The sequence below is a fragment of the Ambystoma mexicanum genome, chromosome 13 (assembly GCF_040938575.1).
Source record: "Ambystoma mexicanum isolate Mex_15411 chromosome 13, UKY_AmexF1_1, whole genome shotgun sequence".
Classification (NCBI taxonomy): Eukaryota; Metazoa; Chordata; class Amphibia; order Caudata; family Ambystomatidae; genus Ambystoma; species Ambystoma mexicanum.
Window position 1 is genome coordinate 767,621,939 of NC_090938.1, and position 17,052 is coordinate 767,638,990.

The 17,052-nt window shown below is 54.0% G+C and overlaps 1 protein-coding gene across 1 annotated transcript in view; it reads left to right on the forward strand.

Moving 5' to 3' along the window:
- The first annotated feature begins 13,411 nt into the window (after nt 1–13,411).
- LOC138520546 (E3 ubiquitin-protein ligase TRIM39-like) overlaps nt 13,412–17,052 on the forward strand; it is a 38,620-nt gene continuing 34,979 nt past the window's right edge. The window contains exon 1 of the mRNA XM_069632889.1: nt 13,412–13,847. Coding sequence (XP_069488990.1) covers nt 13,434–13,847 — 414 coding nt within the window. The 5' untranslated portion in view covers nt 13,412–13,433. The remainder of the gene's footprint in view (nt 13,848–17,052) is intronic.

Consider the following 17,052-nt stretch of genomic DNA (forward strand, 5'->3'; position numbering starts at 1 on the left):
TACTGCAGCTGTCTCGGAGGCTGAGGGGACTTGCTTAAAGGCAGAGAAGTGGGCTAACTTGCTGAAAGAATCTACTGTCACCATGATCACTGTCATACCATCAGATGGTGGGAGATCCACAATGAAATCGGTGGAAATATGTTCCCAGGGGCGCCCTGGTAAGGGTTGTTGTTGTAGTAGTCCTACCGGTCTTCCAGTTCGATGTTTGTTGGAGGCAAAAACCGAACAGGTAGATACATACCGACCTACATCATTCCGAAGTGTAGGCCACCAGAATCCCCTACGTAGCAGGTTATAAGTCTTCCTAATTCCGGGATGACCTGTTAAAGGGGTGTTGTGGCACCATGATAGGACTAGGGTTTGTAGCTTCTTGGTGGGAATGAACAGCTCCTTTCCATGATAGTATAGCCCATCTTCACCATGGATGACGGAGGAAGGAAGGTCTAAGCCTGTTTGATACTGTGGTATCAGATCTTGAAGGAAAGAGAGAGTGGATGCAACAATCTTGAGATCTGGGAAAATGAGTTCGTGATCTTTGTAAATACCAGAACCTTCCCCTTGGCTTCGAGACAAGGCGTCTGCCTTCATGTTTTCAGTACCGGGAATTTAAGTGATGCTAAAATCGAATTGCAGGAAGAAGAAGGCCCACCTGGCGTGACGTGCATTTGTGCATTCCATCCGCTGTAATACCCGCAGATTACGATGGACTGTGCGGATAGTAAAGCTGTGAGCTGCCCCTTGCAACAGATGACGCCACTCTTGACAAGCCAACTTAATGGCCAAAAGTTCCCTTTCGAGTACCGAGTAGTTACGCTTACTGGAAGTTAGGGTCTTGGAGTAATAGGCCACAGGGTGTTCGAAATCGTCCTCCGATTTCTGTAGTAGAATGGCCCCGACTGCTCCTAAGGAAGCGTCTGTTTCCAAGATATAAGGTTTGGTCTGATCCGGCTGGACTAGAATGGGTGCCGTAGAGAAGCAATCCTTGAGGATAGAAAATGCCCTTCTGGGTTCCTCCCCAAAGATAAATCTTATCCCCTTTTTCAGCAGAGAAGTGAGCGGAAGCACGGTGTTAGAGAAATTGGGAATGAATCTTCGATAGAAGTTTGCCAACCCCAAAAAACTTTGTAGTTCCTTAACATTGGTAGGTTCCTTCCACTCTCCAATTGCTCTTATCTTGATAGGATCCATCGCGATGCCCTCTTTGGACAATATGAATCCCAAGTAGGAAACTGATGTAGTTTCAAATTGGCACTTTTCTGGTTTGATCAGTAGTTGATGAGACTTAAGGCGCTGCAAAACCTGTAAGACCAGCTTTCTGTGCTCTGCCAGTGTCTTGGAAAATATTAATATGTCATTGAGGTATACCACCACTGTTATGAACAGCATGTCAGCAAATACCTTATCCATATATCTTTGAAATACCGCCGGGGCATTGACAAGGCCAAACGGCATTACCCTGTATTCATATAGGCCAAATGGGGTGCGGAAGGCCGTTTTCCATTCGTCACCCTGCCTGATACGCAATAGGTGATAGGCACCTCTTAAGTCCAGCTTAGTGAAGTAGACCGCTCCTTGTACTGCTTCTATTATGTCTCGTATCAAGGGCATGGGATACCTGTCACGAATGGTGACTTTGTTTAGACCACGATAATCTATACAGGGGCGTAACTCCACCGTATCTTTCTTGGGGATGAAGAACAGAGAAGCACCACAGGAAGACTTAGATTCTCGAATAAGTCCATTCTGTAGGTTAGCATCCAAATAGTTCCGAAGGGCATTCCGCTCTGGAAGAGACAGAGGATACATGCGGCCAAAGGGAATCACAGCCTCAGGCATTAAGTCGATACCGCAGTCCTCAACCCTGTGTGGAGGCAGCATTTTGGGTAGGGTATCCATGAACACTTCAGCATAGGCCTGATACTGGAGAGGGATAGAAGATATGATCACAGGTTTGTGGACAGACTTTCCTTCTACTGATCTGACATTAGAAAGGGATGCCGTTGACTGATTCATGCAGTTGGTCTTACAAAATAGAGAATCAAATTTCACCTTATTATCTGTCCAGTTAATGTGCGGGTTATGTTTTCGTAACCACGGAATGCCTATAACCAAAGGAAAATGGGCTGCCCTGATCAGGTCAAACTCCAAGGTCTCTTCATGATGGCCCATCTTCAACTTGAGAGGGAATGTCTCTGTGGTGATTTGTCCAGAGGATAAAGGTCTACCGTCTACCCCTTCTACTGGTATGGGAGCTGACTTGAGTCTGGTAGCCACCTGATGCTCAGTTGCCCATCTTAAATCCATGAAATTGCCTGCGGCTCCGCAGTCCAACATTGCCAGTACCTCGAGGGGAGCGGATCCTGACCGCCAGAGTTCAACCTTAAACACCATCAGACTGTTCTCTTCTGTACTTTCTAAGGTCTTTGAGCTGTTGCAAGGGTACTTGTCAAGTCCCCCGACACTTCCCTTGCAGCAGAACGGGGGCTGAAGTTTTCCTTCCGTCGAGGTGGAACCTCCGGACAGTCTCTTAGAAGATGTTTAGAAGAACCGCAATACATACACAATCCGGTATCACGTCGTCTCCTTCGCTCTTCCTGAGTCAGGGGACCTCGAGCGGCTCCGACTTGCATGGGTTCTTCCGCCATGTGTGACGCTCTTATTTGAGGTGAAGGAGGAGGAAGATTTAACACTTGAGGAGTTCCTCTGGGTCGTCTTCTTTCTTGTCGTCGTTCCTGTAGTCGAAATTCGATCTGGAGTGACAAGGTAATCAGATCTCGGAAAGAAGCTGGTCTGGCAACTCTAGCTAGTTCGTCCTTAATATCATCGTGAAGGCCTCGTCTGAAAATAGTCTGTTGAGCCGAATCTGGCCAGTCAGCCTTGGCCGCTAGTCTCTGGAAGCGAGAGATGTAGGTTTGGAGATCAGAGCTTCCTTGACAAACGTCTAGAATAGCCTCCAAAGATGAATACAGTACTTCGGGTCTATCGAACCTTTCCTTAAATACCTCCAAAAAACGGTCATAATCGTTCAAAGACGGATCATTGTTAGTTACCAACGGAGTGACCCAAGACAGGGCATTTCCTGAGAGGTTGGCGATGATGAAGCCAACCCTTGATCTGGCTGAGTCATAAGCATGGGGTCTGAAGGCAAAGTACACCCTACATGCATCAATAAAGTCTTTAAAGCCTCCGGGGTAACCATTATACTTTCCGAAGGAAAGTGGCATAGTAGGTAAGTCGCCGTATTCCTCCCGGCGTAACACTACCTGTTGTTGGAGCGCTATGTTCTCAGTTCTCAAGGCTTGAACCTCGACGGTTAGATTCTGCATAGCTGCCACCAATTCCTGGTATTGTTCCAAAGAAGCCATAGTGTGAGTCGGGCGTTGTATGCTGTCAGGTCCTGGTTTAAACTCCCCCTTCTCCTCACCTGAGACTTCCGAAGAGCTCTCCTTAAGGGTAGCTTCCGACTTCTTTGGGTTCTTCTTCTTCTTGGAATTGTCTTCCTTAAGCTTCCCACCTCTTCTGTCGTGTAAGTAAGGTCTGGCCCCTCCAGAGGCCACCGTGACAGAGATGAGAACTTGCCTCCGGGAGCCCCCCGGGGGGCCAGCCTCGTCCCAGGGAAAAAGCCGGAAGGCAGAAAAAACCCTGGATATGGTGATTTTCGGATGGATGGATGATTCCAAAGACCAATAGTCCAACGAGTGTAACAATAGATTCAGTGAGAAGGCTGATAATTTACCATCCGGAAATGGCAGAAAGAAAAGTTAACCTAAGAAACAAATGCTAAGTAGTCAAACAAATAAAAGACCGGAGACTGAAACGGGAGACTGGAGACGGCAAGCGCCGTGAAAGGATTTACAGGAGTAGGCAAGTAAAACGGTAGATAAGAAATACAGCGAACGCCGTATGAAAGGGAAGAACAGCAACAAAGAATAAGTAGGGCTGAAAATGCACAGGCACAGGAAAACAGAACAAGGAAAAAGCGCAGAAAAGTATTCTAGGTAAGTCACAAGAGTACGAGCGAAGTAACGAGAGGGTAAACAGATACAACGCACTGGAGGAAGGGGCGGAGTCGGCAGTTATAGGGCTAGCCGCCATGTTGGATGAGGACTAGAGCGTAACTCTAAGCAGGTTAATGCCGCCAGTAGTCCCAAAGCCTCCACCCGCCGATCCTGACACTAGCATTGCTGCCTGGGTCGCAGCTGCATGGGAATACATTCCACCTCTAGCATTGCTGACTGGGTCGCAGCTGCATGGAAATGCATCCCGCTTCTAGCATCGCTGCCTGGGTCGCAGCTGCATGGGAATACATCCTGCCTCTAGCATTGCTGCCTGGGTCGCAGCTGCATGGAAATGCATTCTGCCTCTAGCATCGCTGCCTAGGTCGCAGCTGCATAGGAAAACACCCTGCCTCTAGCATTGCTGACTGGGTCGCAGCTGCATGGAAATGCATCCCGCTTCTAGCATCGCTGCCTGGGTCGCAGCTGCATGGGAATACATCCTGCCTCTAGCATTGCTGCCTGGGTCGCAGCTGCATGGAAATGCATCCTGCCTCTAGCATCGCTGCCTAGGTCACAGCTGCATGGGAAAACACCCTGCCTCTAGCATTTCTGCCTGGGTCGCAGCTGCATGGGAATATATCCCGACTCTAGCACCGCTGCCTGGGTCGCAGCTGCATGCAAATACATCCTGCCTCTAGCATTGCTGCCCAGGTTGCTGCTGCATGGGAATACATCCTGCCTCTAGCATCGCTGCATGGGTCGCAGCTGCATGGAAATACATCCTGCCTTTAGAATTTCTGCCCGGATCGCAGTTGCATGGGAATGCATCCTGCCTCTAGCACTGCTGCCTGGGTCCCAGCTGCATGGAAATACATCCTGCCTATAGCATTGCTGCCTGGGTCGCAGCTGCATGGGAATATATCCCGACTCTAGCACCGCTGCCTGGGTCGCAGCTGCATGCAAATACATCCTGCCTCTAGCATTGCTGCCCAGGTTGCTGCTGCATGGGAATACATCCTGCCTCTAGCATCGCTGTATGGGTCGCAGCTGCATGGAAATACATCCTGCCTTTAGCATTTCTGCCCGGGTCGCAGCTGCATGGGAATGCATCCTGCCTCTAGCTCTGCTGCCTGGGTCCCAGCTACATGGAAATACATCCTGCCTCTAGCATTGCTGCCTGGGTCGCAGCTGCATGGAAAAACATCCCGCCTCTGGCATTGCTGCCAGGGTCGCAACTGCATGGAAATACATCCCGCCTCTAGCATTGCTGCCTGGGTCGCAGCTGCATGGGAATACATCCCGCCTCTAGCATTGCTGCCTGGGTCGCAGCTGCATGGGAATACACCCTGCCTCTAGCATCGCTGCCTGGGTCGCAGCTGCATGGGAATACATCCTGCCTCTGGCAGTGTTGCCTGGGTCACAGCTGCATGGCAAGGCATCCTGCCTCTGGCATTGCTGCCTGGTTCGCAGCTGCATGCAAGGCATCCTGCCTCTAGCATTGCTGCCTGGGTCGCAGCTGCATGGGAATACATCCTACCTCTAGCATCGCTGCCTGGGTCGCAGCTGCATGGCAAGGCATCCAGCCTCTAGCATTGCTGCCTGGGTCGCAGCTGCATGGGAATACATCCTGCCTCTAGCATCGCTGCCTGGGCTGCAGCTGCATGGGAATACATCCTGCCTCTGGCATTGCTGCCTGGGTCGCAGCTGCATGGCAAGGCATCCAGCCTCTAGCATTGCTGCCTGGGTCGCAGCTGCATGGGAATACATCCTGCCTCTAGCATCGCTGCCTGGGCTGCAGCTGCATGGGAATACATCCTGCCTCTAGCATTGCTGCCCGGGTCGCAGCTGCATGGCAAGGCATCCTGCCTCTAGCATTGCTGCCTGGGTCGCAGCTGCATGGAAATGCACCCTGCCTCTAGCATCACTGCCTGGGTCGCAGCTGCATGGGAATACATCCTGCCTCTGGCATTGTTGCCTGGGTCACAGCTGCATGGCAAGGCATCCTGCCTCTAGCATTGCTGCCTGGGTCGCAGCTGCATGCAAGGCATCCTGCCTCTAGAATTTCTGCCTGGGTCGCAGCTGCATGCAAGGCATCCTGCCTCTAGCATTGCTGCCTGGGTCGCAGCTGCATGGAAATACATCCCGCCTCTAGCATTGCTGCCTGGGTCGCAGCTGCATGGGAATACACCCTGCCTCTAGCATTGCTGCCTGGGTCGCAGCTGCATGGGAATACATCCCGCCTCTAGCATTGCTGCCTGGGTCGCAGCTGCATGGGAATACACCCTGCCTCTAGCATCGCTGCCTGGGTCGCAGCTGCATGGGAATACATCCTGCCTCTGGCAGTGTTGCCTGGGTCACAGCTGCATGGCAAGGCATCCTGCCTCTGGCATTGCTGCCTGGTTCGCAGCTGCATGCAAGGCATCCTGCCTCTAGCATTGCTGCCTGGGTCGCAGCTGCATGGGAATACATCCTACCTCTAGCATCGCTGACTGGGTCGCAGCTGCATGGCAAGGCATCCAGCCTCTAGCATTGCTGCCTGGGTCGCAGCTGCATGGGAATACATCCTGCCTCTAGCATCGCTGCCTGGGCTGCAGCTGCATGGGAATACATCCTGCCTCTGGCATTGCTGCCTGGTTCGCAGCTGCATGCAAGGCATCCTGCCTCTAGCATTGCTGCCTGGGTCGCAGCTGCATGGGAATACATCCTACCTCTAGCATCGCTGCCTGGGTCGCAGCTGCATGGCAAGGCATCCAGCCTCTAGCATTGCTGCCTGGGTCGCAGCTGCATGGGAATACATCCTGCCTCTAGCATCGCTGCCTGGGCTGCAGCTGCATGGGAATACATCCTGCCTCTGGCATTGCTGCCTGGGTCGCAGCTGCATGGCAAGGCATCCAGCCTCTAGCATTGCTGCCTGGGTCGCAGCTGCATGGGAATACATCCTGCCTCTAGCATCGCTGCCTGGGCTGCAGCTGCATGGGAATACATCCTGCCTCTAGCATTGCTGCCCGGGTCGCAGCTGCATGGCAAGGCATCCTGCCTCTAGCATTGCTGCCTGGGTCGCAGCTGCATGGAAATGCACCCTGCCTCTAGCATCACTGCCTGGGTCGCAGCTGCATGGGAATACATCCTGCCTCTGGCATTGTTGCCTGGGTCACAGCTGCATGGCAAGGCATCCTGCCTCTAGCATTGCTGCCTGGGTCGCAGCTGCATGCAAGGCATCCTGCCTCTAGCATTTCTGCCTGGGTCGCAGCTGCATGCAAGGCATCCTGCCTCTAGCATTGCTGCCTGGGTCGCAGCTGCATGGAAATACATCCTGCCTCTAGCATTGCTGCCTGGGGCACAGCTGCATGGCAAGGCACCCTGCCTCTAGCATTGCTGCCTGGGTCGCAGATGCATGGGAATACATCCTGCCTCTAGCATTGCTGCCTGGGTCGCAGCTGCATGGCAAGGCATCCTGCCTCTAGCATTGCTGCCTGGGTCGCAGCTGCATGCAAGGCATCCTGCCTCTAGCATTGCTGCCCGGGTCGCAGCTGCATGGCAAGGCATCCTGCCTCTAGCATTGCTGCCTGGGTGGCAGCTGCATGGCAAGGCACCCTGCCTCTAGCACTGCTGCCTGGGTCGCAGCTGCATGGAAATACATCCTGGCTCTAGCATTGCTGCCTGGGTCGCAGCTGCATGGGAATACACCCTGCCTCTAGCATCGCTGCCTAGGTCGCAGCTGCATGGGAATAAATCTTGCCCTAGCACTGTTGCCTGGGTCGCAGCTGCATGGGAATACATCCTGCCTCTGGCATTGTTGCCTGGGTCACAGCTGCATGGCAAGGCATCCTGCCTCTAGCATTGCTGCCTGGGTCGCAGCTGCATGGCAAGGCATCCTGCCTCTAGCATTGCTGCCTGGGTCGCAGCTGCATGGGAATACATCCTGCCTCTGGCATTGTTGCCTGGGTCACAGCTGCATGGCAAGGCATCCTGCCTCTAGCATTGCTGCCCGGGTCGCAGCTGCATGGCAAGGCATCCTGCCTCTAGCATTGCTGCCTGGGTCGCAGCTGCATGGCAAGGCATCCTGCCTCTGGCATTGTTGTCTGGGTCACAGCTGCATGGCAAGGCATCCTGCCTCTAGCATTGCTGCCTGGGTCGCAGCTGCATGGGAATACATCCTGGCTCTAGCATTGCTGCCTGTGTCGCAGCTGCATGCAAGGCATCCTGCCTCTAGCATTGCTGCCTGGGTCGCAGCTGCATGGCAAGGCATCCTGCCTCTAGCATTGCTGCCTGGGTCGCAGCTGCATGGGAATACACCCTGCCTCTGGCATCGCTGCCTGGGTCGCAGCTGCATGGGAATACATCTTGCCCTAGCATTGCTGCCTGGGTCGCAGCTGCATGGGAATACATCCTGCCTCTGGCATTGTTGCCTGGGTCACAGCTGCATGGCAAGGCATCCTGCCTCTAGCATTGCTGCCTGGGTCGCAGCTGCATGGCAAGGCATCCTGCCTCTTGCATTGCTGCCTGGGTCGCAGCTGCATGGGAATACATCCTGCCTCTGGCATTTTTGCATGGGTCACAGCTGCATGGCAAGGCATCCTGCCTCTAGCATTTCTGCCCGGGTCGCAGCTGCATGGCAAGGCATCCTGCCTCTAGCATTGCTGCCTGGGTCGCAGCTGCATGGCAAGGCATCCTGCCTCTGGCATTGTTGTCTGGGTCACAGCTGCATGGCAAGGCATCCTGCCTCTAGCATTGCTGCCTGGGTCGCAGCTGCATGGGAATACATCCTGCCTCTAGCATTGCTGCCTGGGTCGCAGCTGCATGCAAGGCATCCTGCCTCTAGCATTGCTGCCTGGGTCGCAGCTGCATGGCAAGGCATCCTGCCTCTAGCATTGCTGCCTGGGTCGCAGCTGCATGGAAATACATCCTGCCTCTAGCATTGCTGCCTGGGTCGCAGCTGCTTGGCAAGGCATCCTGCCTCTAGCATTGCTGCCTGGGTCGCAGCTGCATGGGAATACATCCTGCATCTAGCATTGCTGCCTGGGTCGCAGCTGCATGGCAAGGCATCCTGCCTCTAGCATTGCTGCCTGGGTCGCAGCTGCATGGCAAGGCATCCTGCCTCTAGCATTGCTGCCTGGGTCGCAGCTGCATGGAAATACATCCTGCCTCTGGCATTGCTGCTCGGGTCACAGCTGCATGGCAAGGCATCCTGCCTCTAGCATTGCTGCCTGGGTCGCAGCTGCATGGAAATAAATCCTGCCTCTAGCATTGCTGCCTGGGTTGCAGCTGCATGGAAATACATCCTGCCTCTAGCATTGCTGCCTGGGTTGCAGCTGCATGCAAGGCATCCCGCCTCTAGCATTGCTGCCTGGGTCGCAGCTGCATGGAAATACATCCTGCCTCTCGCATTGCTGCCTGGGTCGCAGCTGCATGGAAATACATCCCGCCTCTAGCACTGCTGCCTGGGTGGCAGCTGCATGGAAATACATCCTGCCTCTAGCATTGCTGCCTGGGTCGCAGCTGCATGCAAGGCATCCTGCCTCTAGCATTGCTGCCTGGGTCGCAGCTGCATGGCAAGGTATCCTGCCTCTAGCACTGCTGCCTGGGTCGCAGCTGCATGGAAATACATCCTGCCTCTAGCATTGCTGCCCGGGTCGCAGCTGCATGGGAAGGCATCCTGCCTCTAGCATTGCTGCCTGGGTCGCAGCTGCATGGAAATACATCCTGCCTCTAGCATTGCTGCCTGGGTCGCAGCTGCATGGAAATGCATCCTGCCTCTAGCATTGCTGCCTGTGTCGCAGCTGCATGGAAATGCATCCTGCCTCTAGCACTGCTGCCCGGGTCGCAGCTGCATGGAAAGGCATCCTGCCTCTAGCACTGCTGCCCGGGTCGCAGCTGCATGGGAAGGCATCCTGCCTCTAGCATTGCTGCCCGGGTCGCAGCTGCATGGGAAGGCATCCTGCCTCTAGCATTGCTGCCCGGGTCGCAGCATTGCTGCCCGGGTCGCAGCTGCATGGAAATACATCCTGCCTCGAGCATTGCTGCCAGGGTCCGAGTCGCAGCTTCACGGGAAGGCATCCTGCCTCTAGCATTGCTGCCCGGGTCGCAGCTGCACGGGAAGGCATCCTGCCTCTAGCATTGCTGCCCGGGTCGCAGCTGCACGGGAAGGCATCCTGCCTCTAGCATTGCTGCCCGGGTCGCAGCTGCACGGCAAGGCATCCTGCCTCTAGCATTGCTGCCCGGGTCGCAGCTGCATGGAAATACATCCTGCCTCTAGCATTGCTGCCCGGGTCGCAGCTGCATGGAAATGCATCCTGCCTCTAGCATTGCTGCCCGGGTCGCAGCTGCATGGGAAGGCATCCTGCCTCTAGCATTGCTGCCCGGGTCGCAGCTGCATGGAAATACATCCTGCCTCTATCATTGCTGCCTGGGTCGCAGCTGCATGCAAGGCATCTTGCCTCTAGCATTGCTGCCCGGGTCGCAGCTGCATGGAAATACATCCTGCCTCTAGCATTGCTTCCCGGGTCGCAGCTGCATGGAAATACATCCTGCCTCTAGCATTGCTGCCTGGGCCGCAGCTGCATGGAAATACATCCTGCCTCTAGCATTGCTGCCTGGGTCGCAGCTGCATGGCAAGGCATCCTGCCTCTAGCATTGCTGCCTGGGTCGCAGCTGCATGGAAATACATCCTGCCTCTAGCATTGCTGCCCGGGTCACAGCTGCATGGGAATGCATCCTGCCTCTAACATTGCTGCCCGGGTCACAGCTGCATGGGAATACATCCTGCCTCTAGCATTGCTGCCTCGGTCGCAGCTGCATGGAAATACATCCTGCCTCTGGCATTGTTGCCTGGGTCACAGCTGCATGCAAGGCATCCTGCCTCTAGCATTGCTGCCTGGGTCGCAGCTGCATGGCAAGGCATCCTGCCTCTAGCATTGCTGCCTGGGTCGCAGCTGCATGCAAGGCATCCTGCCTCTAGCATTGCTGCCTGGGTCGCAGCTGCATGGAAATGCATCCTGCCTCTAGCACTGCTGCCTGGGTCGCAGCTGCATGCAAGGCATCCTGCCTCTGGCATTGTTGCCTGGGTCACAGCTGCATGGCAAGGCATCCTGCCTCTAGCATTGCTGCCTGGGTCGCAGCTGCATGGAAATACATCCTGCCTCTAGCATTGCTGCCTGGGTCGCAGCTGCATGGCAAGGCATCCTGCCTCTAGCATTGCTGCCGGGGTCGCAGCTGCATGGAAATTCATCTTGCCTCTAGCATTGCTGCCTGGGTCGCAGCTGCATGGCAAGGCATCCTGCCTCTAGCATTGCTGCCTGGGTCGCAGCTGCATGGCAAGGCATCCTGCCTCTAGCATTGCTGCCTGGGTCGCAGCTGCATGGAAATACATCTTGCCTCTAGCATTGCTGCCTGGGTCGCAGCTGCATGGGAATACATCCTGCCTCTAGCATTGCTGCCTGGGTCGCAGCTGCATGGAAATACATCTTGCCTCTAGCATTGCTGCCTGGGTCGCAGCTGCATGGCAAGGCATCCTGCCTCTAGCATTGCTGCCTGGGTCGCAGCTGCATGGAAATACATCTTGCCTCTAGCATTGCTGCCTGGGTCGCAGCTGCATGGCAAGGCATCCTGCCTCTAGCATTGCTGCCCGGGTCGCAGCTGCATGGGAATACATCCTGCCTCTAGCATTGCTGCCTGGGTCGCAGCTGCATGCAAGGCATCCTGCCTCTAGCATTGCTGCCTGGGTCGCAGCTGCATGGAAATGCACCCTGCCTCTAGCACTGCTGCCTGGGTCGCAGCTGCATGCAAGGCATCCTGCCTCTGGCATTGTTGCCTGGGTCACCGCTGCATGGCAAGGCATCCTGCCTCTAGCATTGCTGCCTGGGTCGCAGCTGCATGGAAATACATCCTGCCTCTAGCATTGCTGCCTGGGTCGCAGCTGCATGGCAAGGCATCCTGCCTCTAGCATTGCTGCCTGGGTCGCAGCTGCATGGAAATACATCTTGCCTCTAGCATTGCTGCCTGGGTCGCAGCTGCATGGCAAGGCATCCTGCCTCTAGCATTGCTGCCCGGGTCGCAGCTGCATGGGAATACATCCTGCCTCTAGCATTGCTGCCCGGGTCGCAGCTGCATGGGAATACATCCTGCCTCTAGCATCACTGCCTGGGTCGCAGCTGCATGGAAATACATCCTGCCTCTAGCATCGCTGCCTGGGTCGCAGCTGCATGGCAAGGCATCCTGCCTCTGGCATTGTTGCCTGGGTCGCAGCTGCATGGGAATACATCCTGCCTCTAGCATTGCTGCCTGGGTCGCAGCTGCATGCAAGGCATCCTGCCTCTAGCATCGCTGCCTGGGTCGCAGCTGCATGGCAAGGCATCCTGCCTCTGGCATTGTTGCCTGGGTCGCAGCTGCATGGGAATACATCCTGCCTCTGGCATTGCTGCCTGGGTCGCAGCTGCATGGGAATACATCCTGCCTCTGGCATTGCTGCCTGGGTCACAGCTGCATGGCAAAGCATCTTGCCTCTAGCATTGCTGCCTGGGTCGCAGCTGCATGGGAATACATCCTGCCTCTAGCATCGCTGCCTGGGTCGAAGCTGCATGGGAATACATCCTGCCTCTGGCATTGTTGCTTGGGTCACAGCTGCATGGGAAGGCATCCTGCCTCTAGCATTGCTGCCTGGGTCGCAGCTGCATGGGAATACATCCTGCCTCTAGCATCGCTGCCTGGGTCGAAGCTGCATGCAAGGCATCCTGCCTCTAGCATTGCTGCCCGGGTCGCAGCTGCATGGCAAGGCATCCTGCCTCTAGCATTGCTGCCTGGGTCGCAGCTGCATGGAAATACACCCTGCCTCTAGCATTGCTGCCTGGGTCGCTTATTGGATTACCTCGGAAGTGGAATCAGGAAAAACTGTGCAGACCCACAATTTGTGACAACACACCATTTGCACAATAAAGGGGCACAAGATAATGAAGCTAAACATGAGGCAAATGCGTTTCAAGGTGCTATGCAATGTTAAATGCATAACTCTGGACAGTGCTCCGAAGCAGCTCTACAACTCATGGCGCTTGAAAACACACGACAAAAAGAAGACATTATAGGAAAATCCCGATATGGAAAAATGTGCTTGAAAATAATTGGTTGAAACTGCATTTTAAAAGCTTTATGCAGGGGGAACCCCTGGAAATCCTCCCCCTGACAGGGATTGCTCTTGCCTACACGCGGTAATAGGGGAGGGGGGTTCTTCTGAAGTATTTTCCAAGGACTCTTTTTCCCAAGTCCACACCAGTCCCTGCTCTACTGAGGACACGCCCACCGAGCTTGATAGGCATGTCCCACAGCCAGTAAATACCTCACGCTCCTCCAGGGTGTGTAATGAAGGAGAAGGACTGACACGCCCCCTTCAGGGGCTCTGTTGAGAAACGAAACTTAACTTCACTTTTTTTGTTATAGCTGAACATGGCCGCAGCCGCCCCGCTCCAGAGCCTGAAGGAGGAGGCCACCTGCTCCATATGCCTGGAATACTTCACAAGGCCGGTGTCTGTGGAGTGCGGACATGCCTTCTGCCTGTCCTGCATCACTCAGTGCTGGGAGGCACTGGAGGCAAACTTCCCCTGCCCTCAGTGCAGGAAAACCTCACAGAACAAAACCCTCCGACCTTACAGGCAGCTGGGGAACATGGTGGAAATGTTAAAACAGCTTCACCTTCCCAATACGACCCCCCAGGAGGAGAATCTGTGCAGAGAACACGAAGAGAAACTGAAACTCTTCTGCGAGGATGACCAGAGACCCATCTGTGTGGTCTGTCGGGAATCCAAGGGTCACAGAGCTCACACAGTGCTCCCCATTCCAGAGGCTGCCCTGGAGTACAAGGTAAGGTTGCTAAAGGGACAAGGGGTGTGTGCTAACACAGTGCTCTTCATTTCTGAGGCTGCCCAGGAGTACAAGGTATGTGTGCTATAGGGACATGGGGGTGGGGGTGGGGGTTACACAGTCCTCTCCATGCCAGCAGCTGCCCAGGAGTACAAGGTGTGTGTGCTGTAGGTCTGGGACATGGGGGGTTCTCACAGACTCTTCATTTCTGAGGCTGTCCAGGAGTACAAGGTATGTGTACTGTAGGGACATGGAGAGGGATGGGTTCTTACTCAGTCCTCCCCATTTCAGTGGCTGCCCAGGAGTACATGGTATGTGTGCTGTAGGTCTGGGACATGGGTGGGTTCTCACACACTGCTCTTCATTTCTGAGGCTGTCCAGGAGTACAAGGTGTGTGTGCTGTAGGTCTGGGACATGGGGGTGGGGTTGGGGTTACACAGTCCTCTCCATGCCAGCAGCTGCCCAGGAGTACAAGGTGTGTGTGCTGTAGGTCTGGGACATGGGGGGGGGGTTCTCACAGACTCTTCATTTCTGAGGCTGTCCAGGAGTACAAGGTATGTGTACTGTAGGGACATGGAGGGGGATGGGTTCTTACTCAGTCCTCCCCATTTCAGTGGCTGCCCAGGAGTACATGGTATGTGTGTTGTAGGTCTGGGACATGGGTGGGTTCTCACACACTGCTCTTCATTTCTGAGGCTGTGCAGGAATGCATAGTTTGCACTATAGCTCTTTTGCACTATGGCTCTGGGGCGAAAGGAGGCCGTGCATAATGCTTCCCATTCCAGACACTAGTGTCCAGGATTACACAGTATGTGTGCTGTATGTAGGTCAAGGAGACTCGTGGGGGGCAGTCTCCCGGGGAAGATGGGTAACGTTGTGGATATGATGGCACTCATTATAGCCACAGTGTACCCCTAAAGGTGGAGGTCCAGCACGTGCAGATGCACAGTGAAGAGAACCACACACCTGAGTGTGTGCCAGGTATCTCTGCAGCATAGAGCTCACACAGTGTGTCCTATAAAGAAGGGCCCAAGAGCACACTGTGTGTGACTTGACTGGTGGCAAAAGGCACCCTCAGAAGGGTGCCCAGGAGCACAAGTAGAGTATGTTAAAGAGCAGGAATCAAAGAGTCTGGCCAAAGTACCACAGTGTGCATTAGACGGGTCTGGGACCTTAGGGTGCACGCCGTATAGGAGGCTGACTAAGGGCACACAATGCATATTATGTGAAGGGGCTGAGCTCACAAAGGTCACAGTGTGGTCTATAGTAAGATGCCCAAGAGCACACGATGTTCATATGGCAAGCTGGGGACCAAAGGGTTGCCACAGAATAAGGCTGACCAAATGTACAAGATGCATATGTGACCAGACAGGAACCACATATCCCACGATGCCCTCGCCCCCAGAGAGTACACATGCCATGGATAGAACCTATGTACATGATATGCCTTGGTTTCAGAATCAGGTGCTGGGTGGAGACTGCCCAAGAGTACACGCGATGAATGTTGCATGTCTTGGGATCCTAAACTCATGGTGAGTGGGGGCTGCCCAAGAGTACATGGGGTGTAAGTGGCAAGTCTTGGGCGCACATATCTCATTTAGTATTTAGTATGTATTTCATTTATATAGCGCACCAGGCCCCAGGGCATCCGGGCGCGTCACTTAGTTACAAGCCTAAAAACAGAACAGTGAAGTATGTACAGTCATTGCTTTAGGAGAAAATATACGAAATATACAAATTATATAGGAGAAATACAATATATAGGCATTGCATCAGGAGAGAAGATACACATTATAGAAAGATATACAAGTTATAAAAGAAATGCAGTATATGTACAGATTACAGTAAAGGATATAACAGAGGGCTGTTAACAGTAAAGTTGTAGCTCAGGGGCGCACGGTCAAGGCAGGTCTTGGGCACACAGCCAGGTTTTTGACTTTGCGCTTGAAGGCCGGGAAGGTAGGTTCAGCTCTGAGAGGATTAGGTAGTGAGTTCCATAGTTTCGAGGCTAGGACCGGAATGAGTAAAGGCTGCCACAGAGTACAGAGGGTGTACGTGGCATGTCTTGGGAACCTAAATCTCCTACTGAGTTCCAGGATGCCCAACAGTACAATGGTGTGTCTGGCATGTTTGGGACCTTGCATCTCATACTGTGTGGAGGCTGCCACAGAGGACAGGGTGTGTGTGTGGCATGTCTTGCTCAGTTATGCACTGCACAGCAGCTGCTATGCCCCATTATGGAATCCCACAGGACATGCAGTAATTCTGCATGGACAGTGGCTGCAGCTTTACATGTCAATATTAACTCCATGTCAGAGCAGCAGATTGTTGGTGTGGGTCCTAAACCCATAAACTGGCAAAGCGGTGGCCTGGCTTCCAATGAGGCTCTTCCTTTAAGGAAATACATAAATGTAGGTTGTTCCCCAATGAACCCCTAAAATCTCACTTCTTTTGACTGCAGCCCCTCTTCTGACTCCAGTCCTCTTTCCCCACTGCTCAACTGCAGCCCCCCACATGGCAAGCTCTCTGCAGATGGGCAATGGTTGGACCCAGGCCTGGGGCACAGTCCCATCACACGCAAGGTTGGTGCTACTCAACTGCACCCCCACTTCACCCAATGGCGAGCTCTCTGCAGATAGGCAATGGTTGGAGCCCTGGGGCGCAGCCCCATCACATGCGAGGCTGGTGCTACTCGACGCCGGGGGAAGAATAGACATGTTCGGCTCAACTCTCATAGGATGGAGGATAAGCCTTTTTTGGGCTATTGGGGGTTGACTATAAAACATATCCTCCTCAATTACAAAGCCAATGGTACTGGCTTTGCCAGTGCTTGGTTCTTTTTGTTTACATCTCACAGTGACAGGCCATTTAAGTGTAAATCACTGTGAAATGTGTTCTTAGCAAGGAGGTGGTGCTAGGAGTCTACTGTACATTAGTGTCAGTACCAGATGCAACACCCGTGGCTTCACTTCTGGCCTATAACCAGGGTGTGGGCCGATAATGCATGTTAAAGCCTCTCCTCCCCCCGGGTTGCCTTTTCACAGTAAATCATAGTTAATCTTAAGGTTTCTGCTTAACCTTTACTCAATGCAAGTAACGTGGCATGTGCCCAGCATGTGACCTCACACATGACCTCGTGTGCGTGTGCCATGTGTGGATATCCCAAGCCTCCCTGTGGGTGCTCCTGCTGAGGGTGCAAGTCTCG